Below are 26,567 nucleotides of genomic sequence, written 5' to 3' on the forward strand. Positions count from 1 at the left end.
GGTTGTTCCGATATATTCTGTAGAAACTGCTCATTTTTTCAGCACTCAAGCACTGAAGTATTGTACATGATCTGTATGTGTTAATAATTTGTAAAAACTCATCATGGTGACATGTAAATAAAGATGTTCATGTAAATAATCATCAGACGCCCATGCATACACACACACACACACACACACACACACAGCTATTCTTTAATGCCTCGTGTCAGGAAGGATAATTTACAGAGCCGGTTTGGCTGGTACACGCTGCACGATGTGAGCATCTCCAAGCAGTTAACAGGTGGAGAGAAGTGTCATGAAGGTATCCGCCCGTCAGGAGGCAGTGTCTTTGACTAACAGGCTACAGGTCTACATACTCTTTCTGAATTTTTCATATCGTCACATTATTCCACAGTTCAAAAGCAGGTCTTAAACTTTTGAGAGATAGGTAAAAAAGAACCGACTGTTCAAACAAACCACAGGGCTGTAGTTTCCACCCTTGAACTAGTCATGAATTATGTTTTCACACCCTCTCTCTAATCCTTACAATCAAACAAGCTAATCAAAGGTGTTTTTTTTTGCTGCTGTGCCTTTAAGACATCTATGTGTAGAATGGATTCTTCAGAAGAATATGCAGAGCTGTAGGTGCTACATACATCATAGGTTTTAACATGTCCAAATTCAATCGATTTTTGCAAAATATAGCTTCTCATTAAAAAAACAACAAGAACAGATAATATGCATATTGTTGATGCAATGAAAGTGAAAACCAAGTATCGGTAAAACAGTCTTGCAAATTATATTAATAATCAGACCACATCCTGATTGTTTTAAGATTGTAGTTAAAGTGGTGAGGGTAAACATAAAAAAATAAAAAAAATAACAATGGCCATTAAAAACCATTGGTTGCCATAATTTAACACCGAATAAAGAATAATACTGATAATATATTGATTCAAATCATATTTTTTTATTTGTTATTAAGCACATTATGTATATTATAGTATAGTATTTATTCGCAGACCATTTAATAAGAAATATAAATAATTAAATAAGAATTAAAGGTTAAAATTAAATGAAAATCCGCAATCATTCTCATTCACCATTCAAAATTTAGTACGATTTATTTTATGTTTTTGAAAGAAGCCTGGATTAATTTGAGCAAACATACACACGAATTTCTTGCGGTGATGATAAAGCTGAATTTTCAGTGTCATATGATCCTTCAGAAATCATTCTAATATGCTGATTTCTTCACGTTGAAAACAGGGGTGCTGCTTAATATTTTTTGGAGAAAAAAAAATTCAGGGTTCATTGACGAATAGAAAGAATTTATTTAAATTTATTGAATTAATTTTTTTGTAACAACATACAGGTTCTTTAATGCGTGCTGAATAAATATATTCCTCTCTTTCAAAACAATCTTACAGACCCCATATTTTTGAACGGTAATATATATTAACAAGATAAACAGATGTTGTTACAGTTAGGCATTTATAATAAGTTTAGACATTAATGCTAATTTCAGATTTGTTCAATTCATTCCGTAAATTTATATTAAAACTTAGGTAACACTTTATTTTAGGGTCTCTTAATTAGTTGCTTATTAGCATGCATATTACTAGAATATTAGCTATTTATTAGTAGTAATTAAGCACATATACAACTACCTTACTTACTATTAATAAGTAGCAAATAAGGAATTTATTGACGGAAAAGTTGTAGTTAATAGTGAATTAGTGTTCCCTATTCTAAAGTGTTACCAAAACTTAATTTTTGATTAGTAATATTTTTAAAAAAGTGACCCTTATGACTGGTTTTGTGGTCCAGGTTCACAAATAGTGTTTAAACCGCCAAAAGACACAATGGGCAGAGAATTTAAAAAACACATTTCATAGTAAATTAAACTCTTTAATTTTACAAGATCTCTTCACAAGACCTCTTTAATTGTGAATGTGAGTACTGAATGATATTAAAGCATTACAAATGACATGTAGCATCATTGGACACAGCCAATCTTTCAGCAGTGATGTGTTTCTTTCAGCCTGTTGTGTGTGTGTGTGTGTGTGTGTGTGTGTCGTAGTGAACACCTATACGGCTGATTAAATCGCTGCCATTAGCGTTAGCATCATTTAGCTCCTGTCTCAGGGAGTCTGATGTGAGGTCTTTATGAGACCTCTGGGGCTCCTGTCTGCTTATGGAGCCGCTGAGCTCCAGTGAATCACGGCTGATGAGAGATGGCTGGTGTCAAGGTGACTGTGCCACAGAGCCAGAGATTGATGGAGATGTGCCAAATGGAGCCAGTGTGCCCTGTTAGTAACACACCACCTTACTGCAAACATGCTGTTGTGGTGTTTCTGACTTACAATACGTTGCCTGCTAACTCAAATGCTCTCCATGGACATCAACCCTCACATATTATCATTACCCAACTACACAATATTCTAATAGCAGGGCTTTTACATGTTTTCCTTAAATGTCTCTGAAATGAAGACTTTTTAAAGACCTTTTTACAACCAAGAAAAGACCATTTAAGAAATAAATGGAAGGGAACACAATACATCTATATGTTCTCTAAGTGTGAATGTCTAAGAAGCACCATTTGAGGGTTTATTACAGGAACATATTCTGCATGACCATATTCTACATCCTTTAATCAATATCTAAACTTAACTACCTTACTAACTATTAATAAGCAGTAATTAAGTTTATTGAGGCAAAAGTTGTAGTTAATAGTGAGAATTGGACCTTAAAATAAAGTGTGACCACATTGAGTTATATATGGAACACTTCAAAGTTTGAAAATACAAATTCCTACTTATCTCCATTACGTTTTAATTTATTTAAAAACAAAAAAACAAAAAAAAAACTTCTGCTTCCACACACTAGACAATTTAAATACCGTAGCTATATTTACATATAAATTGCACCTTCTGATCTCACTGCAAAAAGTAATGTTTGCCGTTATTATTTGCCTTGTTTTCCAGTGCAAATGTCTCAAGAATCTTAAATCAAGGTAACAAGCAAAATGACACGAGATGAGAAGCTATCTGTGAAGCTGAACAAAATGAAGCGAGTTTAGAAAATATAAGGCAACACTTTATTTTAAGGTGTCCTTGTTAAACTATACTTACTATTATAATAACAATACATTATGCATAATTGCATGCAAGTAACCCTGAGCCAAACCCTAATCCTAACCGTATAGTAAGTGCATGTAGTTAATTAATATTACTCAGTACTTAAATGAATAATTACACTGTAACAAGGACACCTTAAAATAAAGTGTAACCAAATATACTTCAAATGGAAAATGGCTTTTCATACCACTTTGAGAGTTATTTGTTCTTGACTTAAGCATAAACTCAAACTAAAAACTATCTGTATATATCTGTAATGGAAAACATATCTAAGTAATATATTCATATTTTGCAATGCATATAACATGAAATGACTTTATGAATTTAAGCCATTCTTTCCTTGATTTAAGAACTTTTACGATCTTAAATTGTGGAAAAGTGAAATTAAGACTTTTATAAAACCAGCAGAAACTCTGAATAGCAATAAAAAAAAAAAAATAAAAAAATGAGTCAAATTAACAAAACAGACCAAGTGTTGAAACTGAACTCCAATTAGCATATATCTGCCCACATTTACACAAACACCTGCTCAGTATTTAGCAGTAACTGACATATCATTTACATAATCTTAAAGGTACTGTAGCAAAAAGAGTTCGTTTAATTGTAAAGTCAGAGAGAAGGGTGTAAAAATAGACATTAAAAAACTCAATCATGACTGTTGGACTTCAGGGGAAAAACGATAAAAGAAAACGTGTGTAATCTGGCCCATATAAAGAGTTTGATTACCTTAGTTAAGAGAGTAGTTGAGGACTCGGCGTGTGTTTTTGGGTTGTGGTTGTTTGCAGTAAAGGAGAGGGCACAGACAGGTCTTTATGTTTAATGTGGCCTGACAGGCGTGCAAATGTCAGTGGAATGTTCTGGAATCATCTTCTTCTATTCATCGCAGATGTCTGTGCTGCCCTATATGACCCTGCGAGGCTGGTGTGTGCGTGTGTGTGTGTGATCTCTTAGCCCTTGTTTTGTGATGGAGGTGTAAACTGTCGGGGCTGGACTGTGGCCACTGTGTCCAGCGATGACGTTGCCATGGAAACACAGTAAGTAATGAGCCCTGTGAAAGCAGTTGAAGATGTTTTTCTGTCTTTTGCTGCAGTCCAGTCACTGCGGTTTCACCCAACAGCTTGGATTTCCCACTAGGCCAATTAATAAAACAAGTAATAATTCTAATTTTCCTTGAATTCATGTTGTTTGTTTGTTTAAGTTCTTGAGCCAGACTATTTTCTATTCGTTTATCTGAAGAGCAATATACTCCATCAAAACACATACCTTAAGTGCATGTGGTATTGCTTTTCTTTAAAAAATAAATAAATAAATAAAATAAAGGAAAGAAAAGGGAATATATTTATTATATATTCTTTTGTATATCTACATATTGGCCATCGTCTACCGAGGTGTGCATATATATATATATATATATATATATATATATATATATATATATATATATATATATATATATATATATACACACACACACATACACTAACTATAAACAAAATTTCTAATATTAAAAAAATAACACTACAGTGGTTAATGCATAATTACAGCATTCTTAATCTAGGATTTTTTTTTTTGTGTCATTGTAACATTGAAAGCTGTTTTTATGACAAAAATAATAAAATGACTAAGAAAAAACTACATAAGATTTTTTAATGAGATATTTAACAGAAAGTCTAAAACTTTTCCTGTTGAGACCTTTTAAAAAATATATTTATTAACACATTTTCTGTATAAAACTTTTAAACTAAGTTCATGTTAATTTATACAAAAAAAATAAAATAAAATCAAACAAATACTATCGTTCATGGTTTTATAAAATTAAAAATACATAATCTACCAGAGTACTTGTAAGTGACAACAAAGATAAAAAATAATGATTGTATATTACCTTTAATCTAGATAACTGTAGATAAAAAAAAATATATATATATATTTTTTTTATGCTGCCATTTTGGATGGTACCTTGAGGTCTAACTGTTGGGACAGTGTGACATTTATATACATTTTAAGAGTTCTGGTATATGTACAATTTAATACTGACCTAGACTAGTAAAAGTCCATTTTGTCTATTGTTAGTTTATGACACCTAATGCAGTCTCTAGACATTTAAATTAATACTCAAACTTCTGATAATCGACCAAGCCGGCTTGATCATTGGCTGACAGTAGCGAGCATAAACTATCTTCATGAACACCACCATGTGTGCCATATGACGTCACTGACGAGACTCAAAACTAGGATCTTCACTCGGGGGAAGACGGTGAACGTGTTGTGAGCAATGCTAATGTGCAGTACCTGGGGTTCATGACCAGCCTGCGGAAGAAGTACGTCCAGGTGATGTAATCCATGGCGTCCTGTTTTGAGGTGACGGTGCCTGCTGCGATTTCTGCATTCAAGTGATCGGACAGCACGCTCAGAAGACTGCAGATACACAGGAAAGACACCACTTCTGTCATTATCACACAGTCGTTTACAGTACTAACATAAAACAGGGAGATTTATTGCTTTATACACACCTAGACTCCACAGGGAACGGCTCGTACAAGAACTTCTTATAGAAGTCCTTCTTGATGTCGTGCACAAGGATAACAGCCTTGCCCTGATCATCGAACTGTGGTCGTCCTGCTCGACCCATCATCTGAAGGACATCTGGAATGGAAATGATAGAGATCAATGACATTGGACAGTCAGCGAAAACACACACACACACAAACGTAAAAACAGATGTTACCTGTTATGGGGTAATCCACGTAGCGGCGAGTCTTTCCGTCATAGTATTCGGTGCCCTTCACGATCACCAGGTGAGCAGGGAAGTTGACGCCCCACGCTAGTGTGCTAGTTGCAATTAACACCTTAGAAAGAAGTCAAAGGAATATGTAGGGTCATTTCAACATTAATTCACCCTATTTTGTTTGTAGGGGTGGGCGATATAGCCTCAAAATTATATCACGATATTTATATGTATTTGATATTTAATGTATATAATGATATTTATGATGATATGCAAAAAAATATGGAACAACGTTTCGTTGGTGATTGCAGCTGGCAGGCAGCAGCATTTATTAGTGCAAACACAATGAAGGGCATTTTCAATCCTTTTCCAATGAGCTACTGTCATTGATGAAATCTATTGTCATGATCTGGCAGAAGCAGTATTATAGTGCAATTGTAGTGACCAGTGTTGGGCATGTTACTTTAAAAAAAGTAATTAGTTATAGTTACTATTATAGTTACTTCTCACAAAGTTACATTATTATAAAAGTAACCAATTACCAGGGAAAGTAACTATTATGTTACTTTTTTTAAAAGAATGTTCAAATGTGTCAAATAACTTGGATGCCTCCAATATTAAATGTTAAATGAATGAAATGGACACTACATGGAACAAATTATTATTTGTACACTAATACAAAACAACAATTTAAAAATACTTATTTAACACTGAACATTTTTTAACATTCTAGCAGACAAATAAAAAATCATGTTTATTTTGTGGCCATTTTTGAGACCCCCTACTTGAATCAGGCTCGCAAATAAATGCAGCCTTGCTGAGCAGAAGGGAATTCTTTTAAAACATTAGAAAATATTACAGATCCCAATTTGAACACTGTGTGTGAACGTTATAATAAATATATTAATAGAGCTGTTGTAATTATTATCATTATTATTGCCTTACTTTTTTATTTTATTTAACAGAACAACATTATTACAATACTAACATTTATGAATGTTGATGGAGCTTTTATTTTGACGGAAACCCGCAGGAAGTCCTCAGTGCTTCTTTTTGTTGACAGCAGCAGATTTTTAATTATTCTCATTACTAATTTGGGAAGATGCACGTATCACATTGTCACATGCCTTGTAAAAATTCATAAAAGTGTTACTGAGCAACAGACGCATAACACAGTTTCAGCGCAGATTTCCCTCGCGGTTTGGACTTTGAACGAGGCTAACGAGCTTGCGCAGCGCTGTTTGAATGCAATTCATGCGTGTATTAGAAAACATAACGTTCTGCAGTGTATTTAATTGTTTAAGGTCATTTCAGAAACCAGCAAAAGCCACCCCTTCCTTTTCTCATGGAAGACATGTGATGCAGTTCTAAACGGTCTCTCGCTGTCGGTGCTTGTAATGATTTTTGCATCTTTCTTGGACAGTTTTAAATGCTTTGACACTGCCGTCATGTTTGCTGCATTAGTGCGCGCCTCTATTTGATCACGTCACGTCATTATTCGGTACAATTTATTCGGTCTTTTTGCTTATTTCGGTGCATCCCTAGTAAATACGTCATTGCATCGCGATATCAATGATATGACACTTTTTTTTATCATGTAAAAATGTATACCGGTATTATCATGGACGATATGATATGGCACACCCCTAGTTATAGCTGTTTTATAGTTTTCCTGATGTTTGGAAATATTACTCTTAATATACTTTAATATTACATAAAAAAAAGAAAATGTTCCTACAACCAGAAAATGCCACTGAAATAGATATTGACTATTGAAATAATTACTGTCAAATGTTGTGTCACAAATGCGTTTCCTGTGACCACTCATGATCATATTTTGAGGGAAAGTTCTCAGATTTCATGGCCACAAACTCACTTTAGTTCCAAAGTGTGGGGTCAGTAAGATTTCCTTTCTTTCCCCCAAGAAATTAATACTTATATAAATTTATTGAGTAAGTAAAATTAAATTTAAAACTTTTAAAGACCCTTTTAAGACCCTGCAAAAATAAAATTAGCATTGTATTCCCACACAGAACAAACCCACAAAAAATAAATCATATAGTATTTTGGTCACACTTTATTTTAAGGTCCATTTCTTGCTATTAACAAACTATTAACTATGACTTCTGCCTCAATAAACTCCTAATTTGCTGTTTATTAATAGTTAGTGCGGTAGTTGTTAAGTTTAGGTATTGGGTAGGATTAGGGATGTAGAATGTGGACATGCAGAATATGAGTTTTATAAGTACTAATAAATGTTAATAATAGGCATGCTAATAAGCAACTAGTTAATAGTGAGAACTGGTCCTTATACTAATGTGTGACCAGCAATTTTTTTTTTTAATTAAACGGAAATACAATTATACAGTTATTAAAATACACAAGATATGTTTTACTTAATATATACAAAAGAATTAAAAAAGATACAAAAAATTTAAATTGGTTTATGTATTAATATACAGTTTACATAGGTAACACTATTTTAAGGACTATTTCTGAAAATTGGTTGACCAATGTTGTATTTTTCTAATATATAATATATACAAAATTAATGTTTCTTGAGCAACTATCAGCATATTAGAATGATTTCTGAAGCATCATGTGACACTGAAGACCGGAATAACGATGCTGAAAATTCACTTATTCTATCACAAACAAATCGCATTTTAAAATATATTCAATTAGAAAACTGTTATTTCAAATTGTAATAATATTTCACTGTTTTACTGTATTTTTAATCAAATAAATGTAGCCTTGCTGAGCATAAGAGACTTCTTTTAAAAATATTCTTGGAGTGCCTGTGTTAACTGAACTTCAGATGTGCTTCACATGCTAAATGGTTATGCACCGCTATCATATCGATGTGTGAAATATCACATTTGCATTATATCAACATAAACATTTATGTTTTTGCAGCCAGGCCACAGAAGACATAAACCCACGAGAACAGCAAGCCGCATTAAGGAGAATGTTTCGTTTGGATTTGAATAAATCAATTCATCTCTCATCACTCAAAAATGGCAACGAAAGTTCTCCATGAGTATATTTATGATTCTTTTATAATCTCTCAGCTGACTGCTATTTACCCAAACCTAGTTCATATAGTCATTTTATTTCAAAACGCTTTAGGAATCAGCGTGGAAAAGGTTCACACATCCCCTAACAGCGGGTCTCACCTGGATCTTACAGTTGACAAAGAGCTCCTCCACCGTCTTCCTGTCTCGCTCGTGAAGTCCCGCGTGATGCATCCCGATCCCGAACGCCAGGGTCAGCTTCAGATTTGACTCTCTTATAGTGCCGATAATATCGTTCATCTAACAAAACACACAGACATTAGAAACCCTGGCAGGCAATATGCACTTTCTTCACAAAAAAAGAAAAAGAAAAAGAAACTAAAAACAAAAGAGATGGAAAGGTTAGGACGGGCAACAGTGGAAACAAATGGAGGGAAGTGCTGTTAGATGTGAGCTGGACAGCTAACGGCAGCCGGCTGTCACTCAAACAGCAGGGTTTCAGGCCGTTACACGCTTCAGTGCAGTGAAACAGCGGGACGCCCCGTATATCACTGGAGCTGCAGCTATCAGCACATGGAGCTCACGCGCGTGAACCTCACTACTGCAGGCCTACAGCCCAGGAACAGCTCATCTAAAAATCAAAACGCTGTCATTACTCACTCTCATGTTGTTTCAAACCTGTATTTTCCCCCTTCAATGGAACACAAAAAGAGACATTCTGAAGAATCTTAACTATGCTCAAAATATCTAAATAAAAAAATTAAGAAAGAAATCTTTAAAAAGCACTATGAAAATAGTATAAATATATATTCCGTCATCTTAAGATATTGTTAACTTTTTTTTTTTGTGAAAAGATGCAAGTCATAGATATTATATAGATATTAATAAATATGTATTATATTAATTAATATTTATCATATATATTAATAAATATTATTATTATTAAAATAGCGTTTTTCTATTTAAATATATTTTAAAATGTATGTATTCCTGTGATGCAGAACAGTCATAGAATAATGACTGAAATAATTCTAACATGCTGATTTAAGAATGTTGAAAAGCTTAATACTTGTGTAAAAACCATGATCAAATGGTCTTTAATGAATAGAAAGCACAACTGTTATTTTGGAATATTAATGACGAAAATTACAGGCTTTACTGTCGCTTGTGATGAACTTAATACATCATTGCTAAATAAAAGTATAAAATTCATAAATTCATTAATAAAAAAATGACCTCAAACTTTTGACAGTAGTATGTTTGTGACTTGTAAAAAGTAATGAATAATAATAATGAAAGCAAACAGAATCTTAGTTGGGTGAATTCCTTTAAACCAGACTTGAGTATATATATACATTTTGTCCTACACAGATAAAGTATTAAAATCATTAAAGGCAGCCTTCCCTATTCTCTGCATGTTACATGTGTAAGGTCTTTTATTGGGTCTTTAACAGGGTAGGCTCATAAAAGACAGGCATTAACATGCTTTATGGGGCTGCATGCCTTTACACACAGTCTGTGTAATAGAAAAATAGACCACTAACATCAGTATCTGCCTCATAAATGCCTGCTGCTCAATACAATTCAAACAGTCAAACCAAATATATGTCTCTTACAAATGGCAATTTTTGTGTGAACTATCCCTTTAAGAATCATACTGAGAGAGTTGTCATATATTGTTACATACCAAATCCATTATAGATTCAATTGCACATAAACCGATTCTTTAATTCTGAGGTATTGGGAATTGAAAGTCAATTCCAAAGGTTGAAATTGATTCCACTCCAGGGACTCTCTCTTCTAGTAGAGAGACTATTTAAATCTGAAAAGCTCTGAGAGACATTTTTAGAAGTTGAACTTCAGCACAGTGGAATGCAAAAACAGGTTCTGTGTAAACCAGCCGACATCTTAGTAAGTCAGTTCACTCCATGAGTCTAGTGTTAACTGGCAAACTGCATTATTGCTTAACTGCTTTTTTTTTTTTTTGATTCGACATTCTAAAAGGCAGACAATCCATATCTAAACTGGTTAGTTTGGGAAACTAATGACAAACATATTACACAATACATTTATGTTTTTATCCTATTATCATAAAACACTCTCTGAATTTCTAGCAGTAGTGCTGCTTTATTATTATATTTGACACTACCAATTTCAGACCCTGGACCACAAAGCAGTCATAAGTAGCACAGGTATATTTATAGCAATAGCCAAAAATACATTGTATGGGTAATTTTTCTTTTATGCCAAGAATCATTAGGATATTAAGTAAAGATCATGTTCCATGAAGATATTTTGTAAATTTCCTACCGTAAATATATCAAAACTTCATTTTTGATTAGTAATATGCATTGCTAAGAACTTCATTTGGACAACTTTAAAGGCGATTTTCTCAATATTTAGATTTTTTTGCACCCTCAGATTCTCAGCAAAATATTGTCCGATCCTAACAAACCATACATCAATGGAAAACTTATTTATTCAGCTTTCAGATGATCTATAAATCTCAATTTTGAAAAAGAAAAAAAATGACCCTTATGACTGGTTTTGTGGTCCTGGGTCACATTTAATTAAAATGTGTCCATTTTTTTTAGTACTTGTTAAGATGTGAAATTATGTCTTTATAAACATGTCTTTATGTTTTTTTTTTCCTTCTCAGTTCCAGTATTTGTAGAGACACACAATTATTGTTTTTGTAACAAGAATTGAAAACATAAATCCAATTGACTCCATAAATTACAAAAACTAACATCAGAATCATTTCCAAAAGTTTTTGAATTGAACATATATACATATATATATATATATATATATATATATATACACACACACACACACATACATGTTTGTTTGTCTTTCTTTCTCAAATCTATGACTCTAATAGCATCTGCTGTGCACAAGAATCAACAAGCACTAGATTCATTGAACTAATACACTGTTTCGTATTATGATTCACATTGTGAAATGCACCTTTTCAGATTTCTCTGTGGGAAGAACAGAAAAACTGCTATATTTATATTTACGATAAATAATTTGCAGTCCGAATGGAACCAATCTTAGGTCAAAATCTGGACTGCGGTTCGCTAATTGGTGACCTCTGCACTCCACACTAAAAGGCAGTTTGCTGACGTGAATGTGTGTATGTGTTCAAGCAAACACATTAATAATGTATTTCCGCTCTCTGTACCGTTTGAATGTGTGTGTAATCATGCGTAAACTATTAAAGAAATTATCACCTCCGTACGGCTGCAATTTCTATGTGATTACTTTGTGATTGGGATGAGAAAACCATTCCTTTTTTTCTGACTGGCTCTCTAATCGAGTGCTTTGAAAATATTAGCACACATCTGTGATGGCAAGCAGAAAAAAAGCTGTTTGTTCACATCTTGAAATGATCTGAAGGCATGCAGTGGAACGGAAAGAGGAATTTAATGAGAGATGACACAGGCTTTTGCACCAGAATCTGCACTGAGCCGTACTGTAATCACCGATAAAGAGATACTGAGCTTCTTGAGATTGTGGAATTGGGGAAGAGGGAATATAAGACCGAAGAGAGAGAAAGTAACAACAGTAGCAACGGAAAAGAACTGAGGCAATGAAAGAGTAAGTCCTATTCTCACGCTGAGTGATGTGAGACTGTTACAAATTGCAAACAAGATCTTTTACACAAAAACTATTCACAACTTAATTTATCAGAAATGTCTGCATGCCTGAACAAAAATGAAAGGCGTTCAATACAGTTTTCTCAGAACTATCATTTTTCAATTACATTTTTCAAACTGTGGCAGTAATTTAATGCTTCACAACCACAATGTGTTAATACAGTTTTAGACTTCAGGTAGCACTTTACAATAAGGTTGTACTGTAAAAAAATGACCGTGATTTTAACTGTAAAAAACTGTGAAAATGCTACAGTAAAAACCTGTTAAATGGTTAACGATAAGTTCCCCTAATATATACGGTGAAAAACTGTAATAGACATTTTAGACAATTTTACGGTGAAATACCGTTTTTGTAAGTGAAAAAGAATGTAAAATTTAGAGGGAAAAACTGTAAATTGACGTTCCCAGAAATCCCTGCGTTGCATTTCAAATTGGATGTTTTTTTTTCTTTGAAATAACTGTTTCTTAGTTTTTTCTTATCAGTTATGTTTATTAGGATTGTATGTTACATCTAATGTTGTTAAATGAATGTTTATTGCATATTTCAGTCTCAACATGATGGTGTTTAGTGTTTGTGTGAATGACACTGTGCAACTTCTATATATGTTATTATTTAAAAGCTGCTTGTGATGGGCTTTGGTTTATCATGTGACTTTCTCATCACCATCTGCATTTGGTGGTTATCAGTGCATTACAAAGGTACAAAACAGATTTCAGTACTTCAATAGGTTGGTAAATTAACATTATATCAGTTAATGAAATTACGGTATTTAACTGTAAATTTAAGTTAAAACCGTAAAATCTAAAATGTTGGTACCGTATTTTTTACGGTAGAATTCCGGCAACCAAAGCTGCCGAATTTTTTTTTACAGTGTAGCTATACTAAATCATTTTGTTTTTTACATTCAAACATTAGCTAATGTATTATGAACAAACATTAATTAACAATTAATAATAATAAATTTATCATTTTAAATGAACCTAGATTATTGAATCAAGAAAAGATCATCTTGTACTTCAATGTACTGGTTTGGTTTAGTATTTATTATTTGGTCTGGTTAAATTTGGTGCCAATTTAAATAATAATAACTTTGCAGTGAAAATGATGAAGTTCTTATGTTAATTATGCTACTCAGTTCATTTTTTAAGAAAGTAATGCGGTGCATTACTTTTGCATTACTTTTTTTCTCTCCTCATCTGTCTCGTTCAGACCATTAGAGCATTATGCTGGGTTTGCTTTCTTATTTTTTATTTTGCAAGATCTATTTTATATTTTGCAAGTATACAACAAAAGCAATGCAAAAAAGCAAAGCTAGAATGACAACCCCCTTTTTACTCAAATACACAACACCTGTGGACCCTACTCTCATCTCGATTTCTCTCAGCATGGTAACATGAGAGGCATCAGTCAATAAATGGAAATGTATTACTTGTTTGAAAACGTAACTGATATTTTGCTGTAAATTTAAAAAGTAGTGCATTTACTGTTTCATTGAAGAAGTAACATGGTTACATATCAACACTGTTGAGGACGACTTCTGACCTCTCTCTCGTCCTGGTGGAGCCACTGTTTGGGGTCGTCTTCTGTAGCCAGAAACGCAATGAGGTCCAGAGCCGTGAGCCGTGTCTGCCGGCGCGATGACACAAATATGAGGACCGGTTTGGCAGGAGAGTGCGTGCGGATGGCTACAGGACATAAATATGAATTTAGCAAAATCAAAATGCATGAAAGATCTAAATAAAATAACAACAACAATACAAAAGTTAAAATATAAAAAAGTCAATATAGTAAGATAAAACAAAGTAACATTTTTACTAAGAATAATTAGTAATTTGTCTGGAGTTGCTTTAAGGCAAGTCAGTTCACCTGGAGGCCACATCAAGGTTACATCCCTGGGGCATCTATTACGTATGAATACAATTTCAGCTCCCATCTACTGTACTAGAATGGGAAGGACCAAAATCTCCAAAACTGTTCGCCAAGATTGTGTTCCAATAGCATATTTCAAATCAGCAATAAAATGTGACAATGACGACAAATGAACAATAAACAAATCAAGAAAAAAAGACAAATTTAATGGTGTTCCCACTAAAGCTTATGAGTATGGATCCTTTTAACATTTATGAGGTTTTTAGAAACAGAAACTATCATAGTTGGGTAAACTTCTAAATTGATTAATAAAAACTAGGACAAACAAGATTTTACATTTTCATTTGATCCAATAGCAAAAGGTAAAATGCATTATAGTGCATTATAATGACTTTCAAAAAGAGGAAAACAATATCAAGAGCTTGATTATGGTAGTCAGAGGAGAAATATTAAATTTGATGTCACTCCCTCAGCCATTGCATTACTGTATTATAAAAACTCACACAACAGCTTTAACTAGTTTTCTGAAATTTAATGGCAAGTCTATATAACACAAATTAAAATGTTTTATGCTAATTTTATGATCTTAATACTATGGCAAAATGTGGAAATGTGTCATCACAGAGTTTGCAAAAGAGTTTTTTTCTTTTACTTTTAAGGGATAGTTCACCCCCAAATTTTAATTTTGTTACAGTTTACTCAACCTCAAGTCATTCGTACTCAACCTGTATGAATTTATTTCTTCTGTTGAACACACACACAAAAGATATTTTGAACAATGTGTAACAGTCGTTGGCTCCATTGACATCTACAGCATTTATTTTCCACACTATGGAAATCAATGGTGAGCAACAACTGTTACCCACATTCTTCAAAATATTTTCTATCCCTTTAAGGCGGGACTTCCATCACTATCCACCATACTGAGCATCACAATTTCCATTCTTTTTCATGCTTGTGAATATTCAAATATATTGTAGCACAAATGATAAAATTTGGGTCACACAAATGTATCATTTAGAACACTTGAAATACATGAGAGTACATGATTACAGAATTTGCATTTCTGCATGATCATTTCCTTCAATGTGTGAACATGCTACTTCTTGTACCTTGGAAGACTGGTTTGTTCATGCTGGCCATACGAGGGCAATAATGTTGCCCCGGAAAGCCCTGGATGTGAACCTCCAATGGCACTGGGCGAACAGAGGGCCGGAAATTAAACAGTCCCATCTGAAAGAGACACAGACAGAGATGAATAAAGACGGGTCCACAAAACAGAGGAAGAAAAACAGGCCCAGAAAGTGCGAAAGAAAGACAGTAATAAAGCGAGAGATGGAGTGCCCAGCTGGCTGTGTGCCTGACAGAGTGGCCCATCTGGGGGTAATTACAGCCTGTCATTGTCCCCTGTCCCACAACTGCGCTCTCACACAAGTGGCCCGGGCCTGGGTGCGTGTGTGCACATATTTAAAGGGCTGGATAATGGATTGGGCAGCTAGAGACGCGCCTCAGTCCAAACAGCACACGTCAGATTTATGGAGACCCCCAGCCCTTCCTTTCCCGTCTGTCTAGCAGGGTGACATTTCAGCAATAGTAAAACAACGTTTACATAACCACTGCTGTCTGTCCTGATGCGGCCACAGCGCCAACATGCTGCTACACACTGGGAGAGGGGTGCTGCTTATTTATAGACCCTTGCGCGCTCATATGTGCTCGCACATACGCATTTATACGTGGAATGAACGTCAGAACGTTCGGTCGGCTCTCTGTAATGGAAACAGGATGAAAATGATGGTACCGTTAGTACAGTGTTACAGATAATATCGTTATTTGACTTCATCCCTAATCATTATGGGTGCAAGTCGAGCATGATTCCACCGAAACAAGACCCATCAATTACATTCAACATTAAATATACCATTTGAGGGCCAAGATTTTTTTTGGCTTGATTTGAACTGCCGTGAATCATATATAAATCACATCAAACCTGAGAAGAGGAAGGAGCACTGATCCTGAAAATATTAATTTGTCTATGTATGGACAGACTCCAAAAGCGATCTGAATATCAAGTCTTTCGTCAAATGTAATAGATAGGGATGTGGTGTTAAAAGGGTATGTACGCGGAATTTGAGATGCGCTAATGGATGCAGGTTGCGTACTGCGGTGGGTTTCTAACCTGTCCGATGCCCAGCCAGTCAGCTAGATCCCGTGCATTAGCCAGCGCAGTAGACAGTCCCACGATTCGCACTTTTTTTGAGGTGTGTGATGAGATAAAGTTGGTTCTGGACACAATGACCTCTAGAACCGGCCCTCTGTCCTCACCTGTGAAGTCAAAAAAAACTGAATTGTCAAATAAAGTCAAGTCACATTTATTTATATAGTGTTCTCTTTATAGACCCTTTATAGTAGACTCTATAGTAATAAAACCAAATAAGGAAGAAGTAACAGAATAAGGAGGGCTGGGCGATATAACTATAATGATAATTATCACAATATATTTTGCCCTCGATAAAACGATAAAAGCAGAACGAAACAGAATGGCACCACACGGACCGATCATCAACTCGGCTCAAACAGATGCATTTACACTCTGATCGGTCTCGATCACGTGACTAGCATTGTGAGATCCAGCAAGAAGTGCCTGAATTCGGTGAAGAACACAAATGTCTCTGTGATTTAGTTTAAAGCCAGATGAAACAGAGCAGATGATCTCAACAGCACTGACAAACACAAGAAACACTGTGCCATGATCAATCCCGTTAGAAGGCTTTCACATGGATTTACTGTAGTAACACTAACTGCACCAATGTGGGATAGACATATGGAAGTTTATTATATTAGTAATTTTGGCATGTATTAAAGGATGTTATTAAGCTATAACATTTGTGTATTTGTATTTATACTAAATGTATTTAGGCTACTGTTTTTCATACAGATATATTCATACATTTTACCATGGTAGTGAGGTGTTACAGTATGTATGGTTTTACCTTTAGTTATCATGATCTAATTGTGTGATACTATGGATGACCAATGATTAATTTTAAAAGTTTTTACGGATGTTACTTTTTTTGTTAATGAACATAAATTTACATTTGCATCGTGCCATCAAATTCAGCGAACACAAACCTAAAACTAAGATATTAATTTCTCTATTAAGACATTTTGCTAATGAAAAAACAAGTTTGAAAAAGGATTTTTCAAGTTTACTCATGCATATTTTGATACTGAAAAACAATTTTATTATTATAAATGTTTTGAATATTGTAACTAAGGTTTGTGAAATGATCACCAGTTTGGCAAATGTTTGTCATGTTCTGGTAAAAAACAAACAAACAAAAACAATGTAGTTCACTGTGAGCATTAACAATTACCTTTTTTTTTTCAAATTGTGAGCCTAGTTTTATTTTATATGTATATAAGCATTTATGTAGGTCTTGACAAATTAATCAAAATAATGCAGGCCTGTGGAGAACAGTACTCCTTGTATGATGCATTTGATGTAAAATTAAATTTAATCTCTAAAGAAGAAGAGTCTTAAAGGAGGCTACAGAATGAATGGAGACCCTTAAATCAGTCTATTAAATCAAGAACTGCCCATACATGTGTGTAAATGCATGCAGATACTCAGCATTATCACTGTTATACAACTACACATGGTTCAGGACTTGTGTTTTCACGAAGGACCGAAGCTGTCCAATTAATTTATGTCAAGGTCCTTGACATTAATACATTGCTAGCAGCTATACTACACAGGCACACATATGTGGACACCTGAACTCCAGACTCATGTGCTTGTTGAAGATTTAATTTCAAAACCATGGGCATTAACAGTGGGTTTGTTTGACCCTTTGATGCAGTATAATAGCTTCCACTCCTCTGGGAAAGTTTACCATGTGATGTTGGAACACGGCTGCTGGAATCTGCTCCCATTCAGACAGAAGAGCATCAGCGATGTTAGGCAATGGGACCTGGCATAAATAAAGGTGTTCAAAAGGGTTTCAGTTCTGGACTTTGTGAGGGCCAATCAAGCTCTTACACCAGATTTAATAAACCATTTCTATACAGACCTTGCTTTGTGCACAGTGGCACTGTCAAGCTAGAGCAGAAAAGGTAAAGCCCATTCTTCTAAAAAATGTTTAAGGATATGACATGGTTGTTATTCCATGTACTGTGTTAGATACAAGAGGATATCCACATAATTGTAATTAGAACAGGGGTGGCGAACTCTGGTCCTGGAGAGTTCAGCTCCAACCCTAAGTAAAACCTGCCTGTAGCTTTCTAGTAACTGTTCAGACCTTGATTAGCTTGTTCAGGTGTGTTTGATTAGGGTTGAAGCAAAACTCTGCAGGGCTGCGGCTCTCCAGGACCGACGTTCACCACCCCTCAATTAGGAGATGATATCCACATAAGGCCATGTAGCGCAAACTCTTTAAGGCCCTAATACACTCAAAAAAAATCAAAGAACAAACTGATGTGATGTCATTTTGAACAACGAAGTTTGTTTCGGAGGTTTGAAACAGCTTGCCAAAGTGGACTGTCCAGAAAAAGTTTGCTTTGGCTGGTAAACACCTTCAAACTACTATTGGTCTGTGATGATTACTTAACAGGTAATGTAGGTGTGCTCTAGGGCTCCGCCTTCCCTGACGTGGGAATCTTATTTGGTTCGTTTGTTTTGTTCAGTCCATCAAGGTCAAATGTGAATAAATAAGTACATCCTGGAGAGCTGCTTTATAGTAGAAATCGAAGTGACACTCAGTGCATTTACATGCACACTTAATGTGATTATAATGAGATTTTGACAATATTGCGATTAAACTTTGCCTCATGTAAACGCAATACTTCAATCTAAGCTCATATTCGCAGCACACATAATCATATTAACATAGGTGGCGTACGCCAAATTTAATCGAAATATACAGGCATGTAAACACCTTAATCACATTAATGCCACCCTGACCAAAGTGCGCATGTGCTCGTGACGTACATGAATGACGTGACACACACCTGCAGTAATATGCAGATTAGAAACGATGGCAGGGAAGAAAGCATCGCATTTCTGGGAAAAACACAACTCGCTACCACCAGTCTCTGTTCCTTACCCTCATCCAGAAAGTTGCGTAGAAAGTTGCGTATATCACATTTCTATTGTGCCAAAAAAGCATGAAATACTACCATACAAAAATGTTTTGCATTAGACGTAAATAAATTATAACAGCGGCCAGTAACACATCTGCCTCATCATTTGTGCTGTGCAGTGGGTATGTGAATAATGGCAGTGACAAAATAACCACAATTCTTAGCGAATAATAAGAATAAAATGCATGTAAACAGGAGTGAAGAGCTTTGCTCTTGACATGTAAACATCATAAGTCCTTAGTCTGATTATTGGAAATAATTGCATTATTTGTGCGCATGTAAACGTAGTCATTGACACAAATTTTGCAGGTGAATTCCATTCATTTCAAAAGGAATCCATGCGATTGGGAGTTTCGCACGAGGGCAAAAAGTTCCCCATTTCAATTTCTCGGTCCAAGTTGAACACTTGAATTCCCAACGCTGACCAACAAAAAGCTGCTTGGTTTTAAAGTGGCTGAGTGAGCAATGCTTCATACATTGGACCAATGGACTGTTTTTGCCCACAACATTTTGCCTAAAAGGGACCACACCTTAATACTTAACAAGATGCTTGCTTTAAAGGATCTACTGTATAAAGTGCCAAATAAATAAACGTGACGTGACTGGAGTGCTGAATTACAAGGCTGTTGCATCACTAAATGCTTTCTTAACTGTTGTTTTTTCACTGCGGTCATTTAGAGGAAAACTCAGCATATATTTCATCTAAGCACCACTGCCAACAGCATAGGTGGTGTGGATGTTCGCTGACAGCATACTGCTGCTCAGGTATTTCTAAAAAAGAACTTTGCCCTCTAACCTAGAAGATGGATCTCGTCTATGATGAGAATAGCCACTTTCTGCACATAGCTGCGGTTCTGCCAGCTGCGGCTGACTCCATCCCATTTCTCTGGAGTGGTGACGATCAGGTCAGCCTGCGCGATGGCCCGCATGTCTGGAGTAACGTCACCTGTTAACTCAACCACCCTAGAGAGAGAAAGTATGATAATGAGCAAATAAGGGTCAGGGTATAATAACAGATACATATTTGCCAGAAGAATCTATAAACACTCTCACTTCCTCCCGAGTTTCTCTGCTATTCTGATCTTCCAGTCCTCAATCCTCTCTCGGACAAGAGCTTTGAGAGGAGCAATGTAGACCACCTGCTCACAGAGATACACGCCAGTTAAACCGTCTCATAAGAACTAAAACTAAACCCTAACAGATGGCAGAGGTTCAGACCTTGGAGGTGGGGTACTTGTTGAAGACCCTGAAGATGGCCATCTCTGCAGCGATGGTTTTGCCGGAGCCGGTGGGGGCCCCCAGCAGGACGTTGGAGTCTGAATGGTAGAGTGTATGGAAGATCTGCGTCTGAATGGGATTAAAGTGTGTGAACTTGTATAGACTCTCATACTCCCGGTTTCCTAATGCAGTCACAGGCAGCGGCTGAAGATCCAAGAGCTCTGGAACGAAGCAAATGAAAATGGTAATCTATAAAAGAACATTTGCATGGCTATTTCAATATAAACACATGAGTCTGAAGCCTTAGGTTTATTGCTTACACAAGGGAAAAAGGTGACATGTAGCCAACCTGCTGCTCCCATGCATTCTTATGCTCTCACTGTGTTGAGGTGATGATGGAATTAGTGGCATTTGCAAAGCAAGCAACACTATTACTCCCACTTATACACTCTTAAAAAATAAAGAGGTTTTCACAGCAATGCCACGGAGGAACCATTTTTGGTTTCCCAAAGTAAAGGTTCTTAAAGACATTAAGGATTATTCATGGAACCCATAGATGCCAATAAAGAACCTAAGGCTAACTTTGTCCTGCATCACTTGTGCTACAGACATAACTGCAACTTATCGAGGAGCACTACTTGGATGTAAAACTTTCTTCTGGCACACTGTGAAAAAATCTCGTTGACTGAAGCCTGGAGACAGGCACGATTTTGCCATCTGAGAAAACAATTCTGGGATTGCAAAGGAGTTCTACTGTCGTAGGGCAAAATCGTGAGTCTTAGACTGTAGCATTTTTGTTACTTGAACTAAAATAACTGTTAACCGAAAAACATTTCTTATTTTCGTTCAACTTGATAAGCTTTAAAAATAATCTAAGTAAAAACTAATAAAAATAACAAAATCACACAACAATCTACTAACATTTGACTATTGACTATTTTACACCACTAAAATGAACTATTTTACAACATTAATAAAAATTATAATATTATGTCAACTAAAATAACACTGTTTCATAAGAATTTCAAGAAATTTCTCCTAAATAACAAAGTAAAGAAGTTACTCACAGCTTGAAATATGACTGTGTATATATGGGACACACCTGTGTGTGGCGGGTGTCTTTCAGGCAGGATGAGATGCTGGAAGTTGATGATACACACAGCTTCGGAGCCCAGCCAGCGGTCAGACACGGCTCGGATGTAATACTGAGAAGGCATGGGCTCAAAGATGGGTATAGTGAAGACCACCTGCTGGGGCTCTCCACTCACAACCTGACAGTGCCAGAGGGAATATATGATTAGAAATGATACATACATTTGCCATACATTTGTGTGATGCTTTACAAAAAGAGGATTTTTCAAAAATATTCTGTTATTTTAGCATTATTTCTATACTTCTAGCATTTATTAATATATTGATAAGCTCATTTTTATATTTTCCGTTTTCATTAGAATTTTTGTAATTTTGCTGTGCTTTTGTCATTTTTTTTCTATTTAGCTGTGATTTATTTTTTATCTCATATTTATTTATTTTAATACTTAAACTTATTTTAGTCAGTTGCCAAAACAAAACATCTAGTTTCTGTTTTTTTAAGTTGAAGTTTTATGTATTATTTGTAATTTTTTTAGCTTAATTTCAATCAGCAAAAAGCATTTTTTTTATAGTTTTAGTTGTGCTGAATATATACCAAAACTTGTACTATATAAAATAATTGTAGAAAAACTGTAGATATAGATGTCGATGAATCGTTATTTTGTGAGAGAATCGTGATCTCCAATTTATTTAAAAAAAATTGTGATTCTCAATTTATCCAGAATCGTGCAGCTCTAGTTTACATGTTGTTTATTACTGCATATAATTCATTAAAATAGAAGTTTAATTTCATAAAGTACAAGTTGATTTCAAAATGCACCTACATTTTTTCCATTTTGTGTTTTTCAGTTGAATAAAAGACTATTTTCCCAATATATTTAATCATTGATCTTTTTTTTTTTTTAAGTCTAAAAATCTTGTTCTCCTGAACCTCTCGTCACGTGGGACAAGTGTCTCGTCACACCCCTAGGTATTAGGGTTTCTAGATTTGGGTTTGCTCGTGTCAGCAGATGTACATGTATCTTTACCTGTTTCTTATGCAGAAGGAAGTACTCAGAGTGGTAGATATGGTCGTTGATGGGATCCTCCACCCATAACCACCAGGGCTCTCCCACTGAGCCATGGACCTGAGCAGGACCAGATGTGAGGTGTCATAAAAAAAAAAAAACATGCATTTTTTTTCAAACAGATGTCCATTAATAAGTTCACAGTAACAAAAAACCTTCATGAAAGTGGAAACTACTGTTTCCATGGAAACCACATGACCAAACTTACATTACGGACACCAAACCACATGACAATGATAAATATATCATTTCTATTACACGAGAAACAGGAAAACTTTACAGAAGACTTCTTGTACTTCCAGTATCAGTGGTCTGATACAAAATAAATAAATAAATAAATAAATAAAATAAAAAATATGACTCAGGAACTTGACATTCAGATCTCTCAACGACAGCACATGAACTCTTGCTAATCAATATCACAGCTTTATAAAGAGTATAGAGAGATTGCTGATACAGATATATGTTGTATTAGATGGCTTGTATTTAGCACTAAAGCGAGTGAAATCTTTAGAGTCTGTTGAGTTGTAGCTTGGTTTACATTAAAGCGAGTGATATACGTATTGTCAGACAGATCGTATTTTGCATTAAAGCATCTGAATGACCAGAGAGCTTTTTCGAGTAAATCTGTTTGATCGGAATCTGAATCACACAGCTTTATTCACATTAGAGATCTGAATTAAAGCCTGCTGGTGAATGGCATATATAGCACATTTTTCAACATGCATTGAAAACATTTATGAAATAAAAAATCTAATAAATCTAATCAATTGCCAATTGCTGAACTGAACTGAAATAAATTAATACACATAGAAAAAAAAAAAGAGATAATACGATTGTGAGTTTTCATAGAGTGAAAGAGCAAATGAACAGATGCTGCTCCAAAAATGAGAAAAACAAAAATGTTTGTTTTAGATTGAAGATTCATTCATTTACACACACGCACACACGCACGCACACACACACACACACAAAACAATAATAGCAAGAATTTAAAATAAAGTGTGACCAAATATTGTAACTAAATAATAAATTACACCATGGTTAAAATTTTTTGGGATCGGCATATATTCTCTCATGCTTACCAAGGCTATTCTATTTGATTAAAAATAAAGTAAAAATAGTAATATTGTGAAATACTATTATAATTTAAAATAGCTGTTTTCTATTTGAATATATTGTAAAATGTCATGTATTACTGTGATGCAATGCGATCACTACTCCAGTCTTCAGTTTCACACGATCCTTCAGAAATCATTCTAAATTCCAATATGCTGATGATATGCTTAGTATAGTGTTTCTTTTAAATATTTTTTTTTTGTAACAAAGCCTTTACTGTCACATCAATTTAAAATTTCCTGGTTGAATATTGAAGTATTCATTATTAAACATTATAGATATGCTCAAGAACAAAACATTTATAGCTGTATTTATAAACTGCTTACTAACGCCTATTAATGTTGGAACAATGCTTTATAAATGATGAATTGACTATTTACTAATGATTAACTAATGATTCATAGTGTGCAGTTATTATAAAGTGTTACCCAAAAACAAAACAAAACAAAACAAAAAACTTACAGACCTCAAATTTTTGGTTGATAGTGTACTGCATGAATTATGTATTATATTTATATACATGATCTACTGAGTGGATTAATGTAATGTTAATGATGTATTCATGTGGCAGAGCGCAGGTCATGCTCAGAGCATGTTGGCGGGTGATTAGTGTTGGCTGATGGTCATCCAGCTGTTGGGTGTCACGCTGGACGAGTTATGGTCACACAGGAGCACCGGGTACAGAGCGGCCCATCTGTGTCCCATCACAGCACTGGCCCTCAAGAGAACAATAGCAACAGATCTGGGCCTATTCAAGCCTTTGTGCTCTTAAACGCAGGGGAGGAGATGGACAAATCAATGACTCCTTCAGCTCCTCCTGCCTAACCTGCTGTGAGTGTGTGTGTGTGTGTGTGTGTGTGTGTGTTATGGTGAGGATATGTGCAATTGCAAATAATGTGCTCAGTACAAATATATGTCACAACTAAGCATTATCATCTATTAATTTCCAAAGGCCTCATCATTCTATTTCAACAAAACATGCTTTTAAATGTTTTTATTTATTTATTTTTTAATTACATTTAGAAAATGCAGTTTATATATTTAGTCTGACATAATATACAGGTTTATAACTTTAAAACTACTGCAACCAAATTACACAATGATTCAGGTTTATCTCACAATTTTAGGGAAGGTCTGAAAAAAAGGAGGAATTCACAAAAGCAAATTTTTAACAAAATCAGGTTGAGTACTAAAATGCTACCATGATGTTACATTTATATATATTTATTTTGTCACCGTTTTGACTTTTTTTTTTTTTTTAATAATGACTTACTGTCTTAATTTATGACTTATGTATTTTGACTTTTTATCTTAAAAAATGCCATTATTTCGACATTTTAATCTCATAATTTTGATTTAGCATGTGATAATTTCTTACATCCTATTTGCAATTCCTATAATGTTACCCTTTAAAACAAGTTACTGATTGAGATGAATTTTCCGCTATTAAATTATTATGATCTTTTGGGCAAAATGTGCATTAGTTTGGGATCTCCTGGTCCATGGAATTGAAAATCCAGATATTCCAAAGACTATCAGCAGCATGTAAAGCCCTGGGTATGGTTGCCATGGTTACCTGGTCATTCCACCTGAAGTCCGGGGTGATGCTGAGGCGTACGCGCAGGACAGTGCGTGTGATTGGTTGAATGCTGGACTCCATCAGGATGGCGGGTATCTGATGAACACACTGCTTCACCTTCAGCCCGATGTTCACGTGATGCAACATGTGACCTGCACGCGCACACACACACAAAAAATGTAGGAGAAAAATTGAATATTTGACCTTAAATGCCTAAATCCACAAATGTGCAAATTCACAAAGCGTTCTTGTGTCACACCAACCGATCTCATCTTTGCCCATGTCTCTGAGTTTGTCCACCGTGAGGTTCCTCTCCTCCATTCTGGACAGCACTGAAGGGGGCAGCGCGCTGAACTGCCGCAGCGGGTGGGCCCAGCCCCACAGACGCTTGTCAATCACTTTACACAGGTTCAGCAGGCGGTGGGTCATGGCCGGCCAGCGCTTCCTCAGAGCGATCTCAAACAGAGCCCGCACGATACGAGCAGCATTCTGCACCAAAAAGACAAAGAGACTCTCAATCACACAATCAAGTCAATCAAGCGGCTCGCTGGCCGATATGACAGCGCTCTTGGTCTGCACAGAGGCCATGTACCCACTGCAGATGAATATGACTGCCGTTTATCCTCTTCTGAGAGCGACATGCACATTCTTAAACCAACCAGCTGTTATTATACTGTTATAAACTGAACTGTTTTTTTAACTAGTTGGTTATAAATAATTGACATTGCCATTATAAATACAGTAATGCATTACAATAAATACAATAATTGAAAAAAAATATCAGAGAAAATATACGTGTCTTCCTTCCCCAGATGTGATCACAGGAAAAGAGGTACAGGTCTGGACTCATTTGCATATTATCATAATTATATTTTTGTTTTTTTTTCACCAAAGTTGCTCCTACCTATGGAGGTCTACAGTATTTCTTTCACATACCATAATAATTATATTAAAAAA

At 35.2% G+C, this 26,567-nt stretch overlaps 1 protein-coding gene across 2 annotated transcripts in view; it reads right to left on the reverse strand.

The window, feature by feature from the left end:
- Positions 1-26,567, reverse strand: part of ascc3 (activating signal cointegrator 1 complex subunit 3) — a 236,095-nt gene that overhangs the window by 19,598 nt on the left and 189,930 nt on the right. For both annotated transcript variants that reach the window (XM_058745784.1, XM_058745783.1), the window contains exons 21-34: positions 25,874-26,099; positions 25,608-25,762; positions 22,874-22,972; positions 21,856-22,024; positions 20,754-20,974; positions 20,589-20,674; positions 20,332-20,498; positions 16,573-16,718; positions 15,509-15,629; positions 14,070-14,212; positions 9,027-9,164; positions 5,851-5,971; positions 5,636-5,768; positions 5,415-5,540 (exon numbers count right to left, since the gene is read on the reverse strand). In XM_058745784.1, coding sequence (XP_058601767.1) covers positions 5,415-5,540; positions 5,636-5,768; positions 5,851-5,971; positions 9,027-9,164; positions 14,070-14,212; positions 15,509-15,629; positions 16,573-16,718; positions 20,332-20,498; positions 20,589-20,674; positions 20,754-20,974; positions 21,856-22,024; positions 22,874-22,972; positions 25,608-25,762; positions 25,874-26,099 — 2,051 coding nt within the window. The remainder of the gene's footprint in view (positions 1-5,414; positions 5,541-5,635; positions 5,769-5,850; positions 5,972-9,026; positions 9,165-14,069; positions 14,213-15,508; positions 15,630-16,572; positions 16,719-20,331; positions 20,499-20,588; positions 20,675-20,753; positions 20,975-21,855; positions 22,025-22,873; positions 22,973-25,607; positions 25,763-25,873; positions 26,100-26,567) is intronic.

Source organism: Onychostoma macrolepis, chromosome 16, assembly GCF_012432095.1.
Source record: "Onychostoma macrolepis isolate SWU-2019 chromosome 16, ASM1243209v1, whole genome shotgun sequence".
NCBI classification, from domain to species: Eukaryota; Metazoa; Chordata; class Actinopteri; order Cypriniformes; family Cyprinidae; genus Onychostoma; species Onychostoma macrolepis.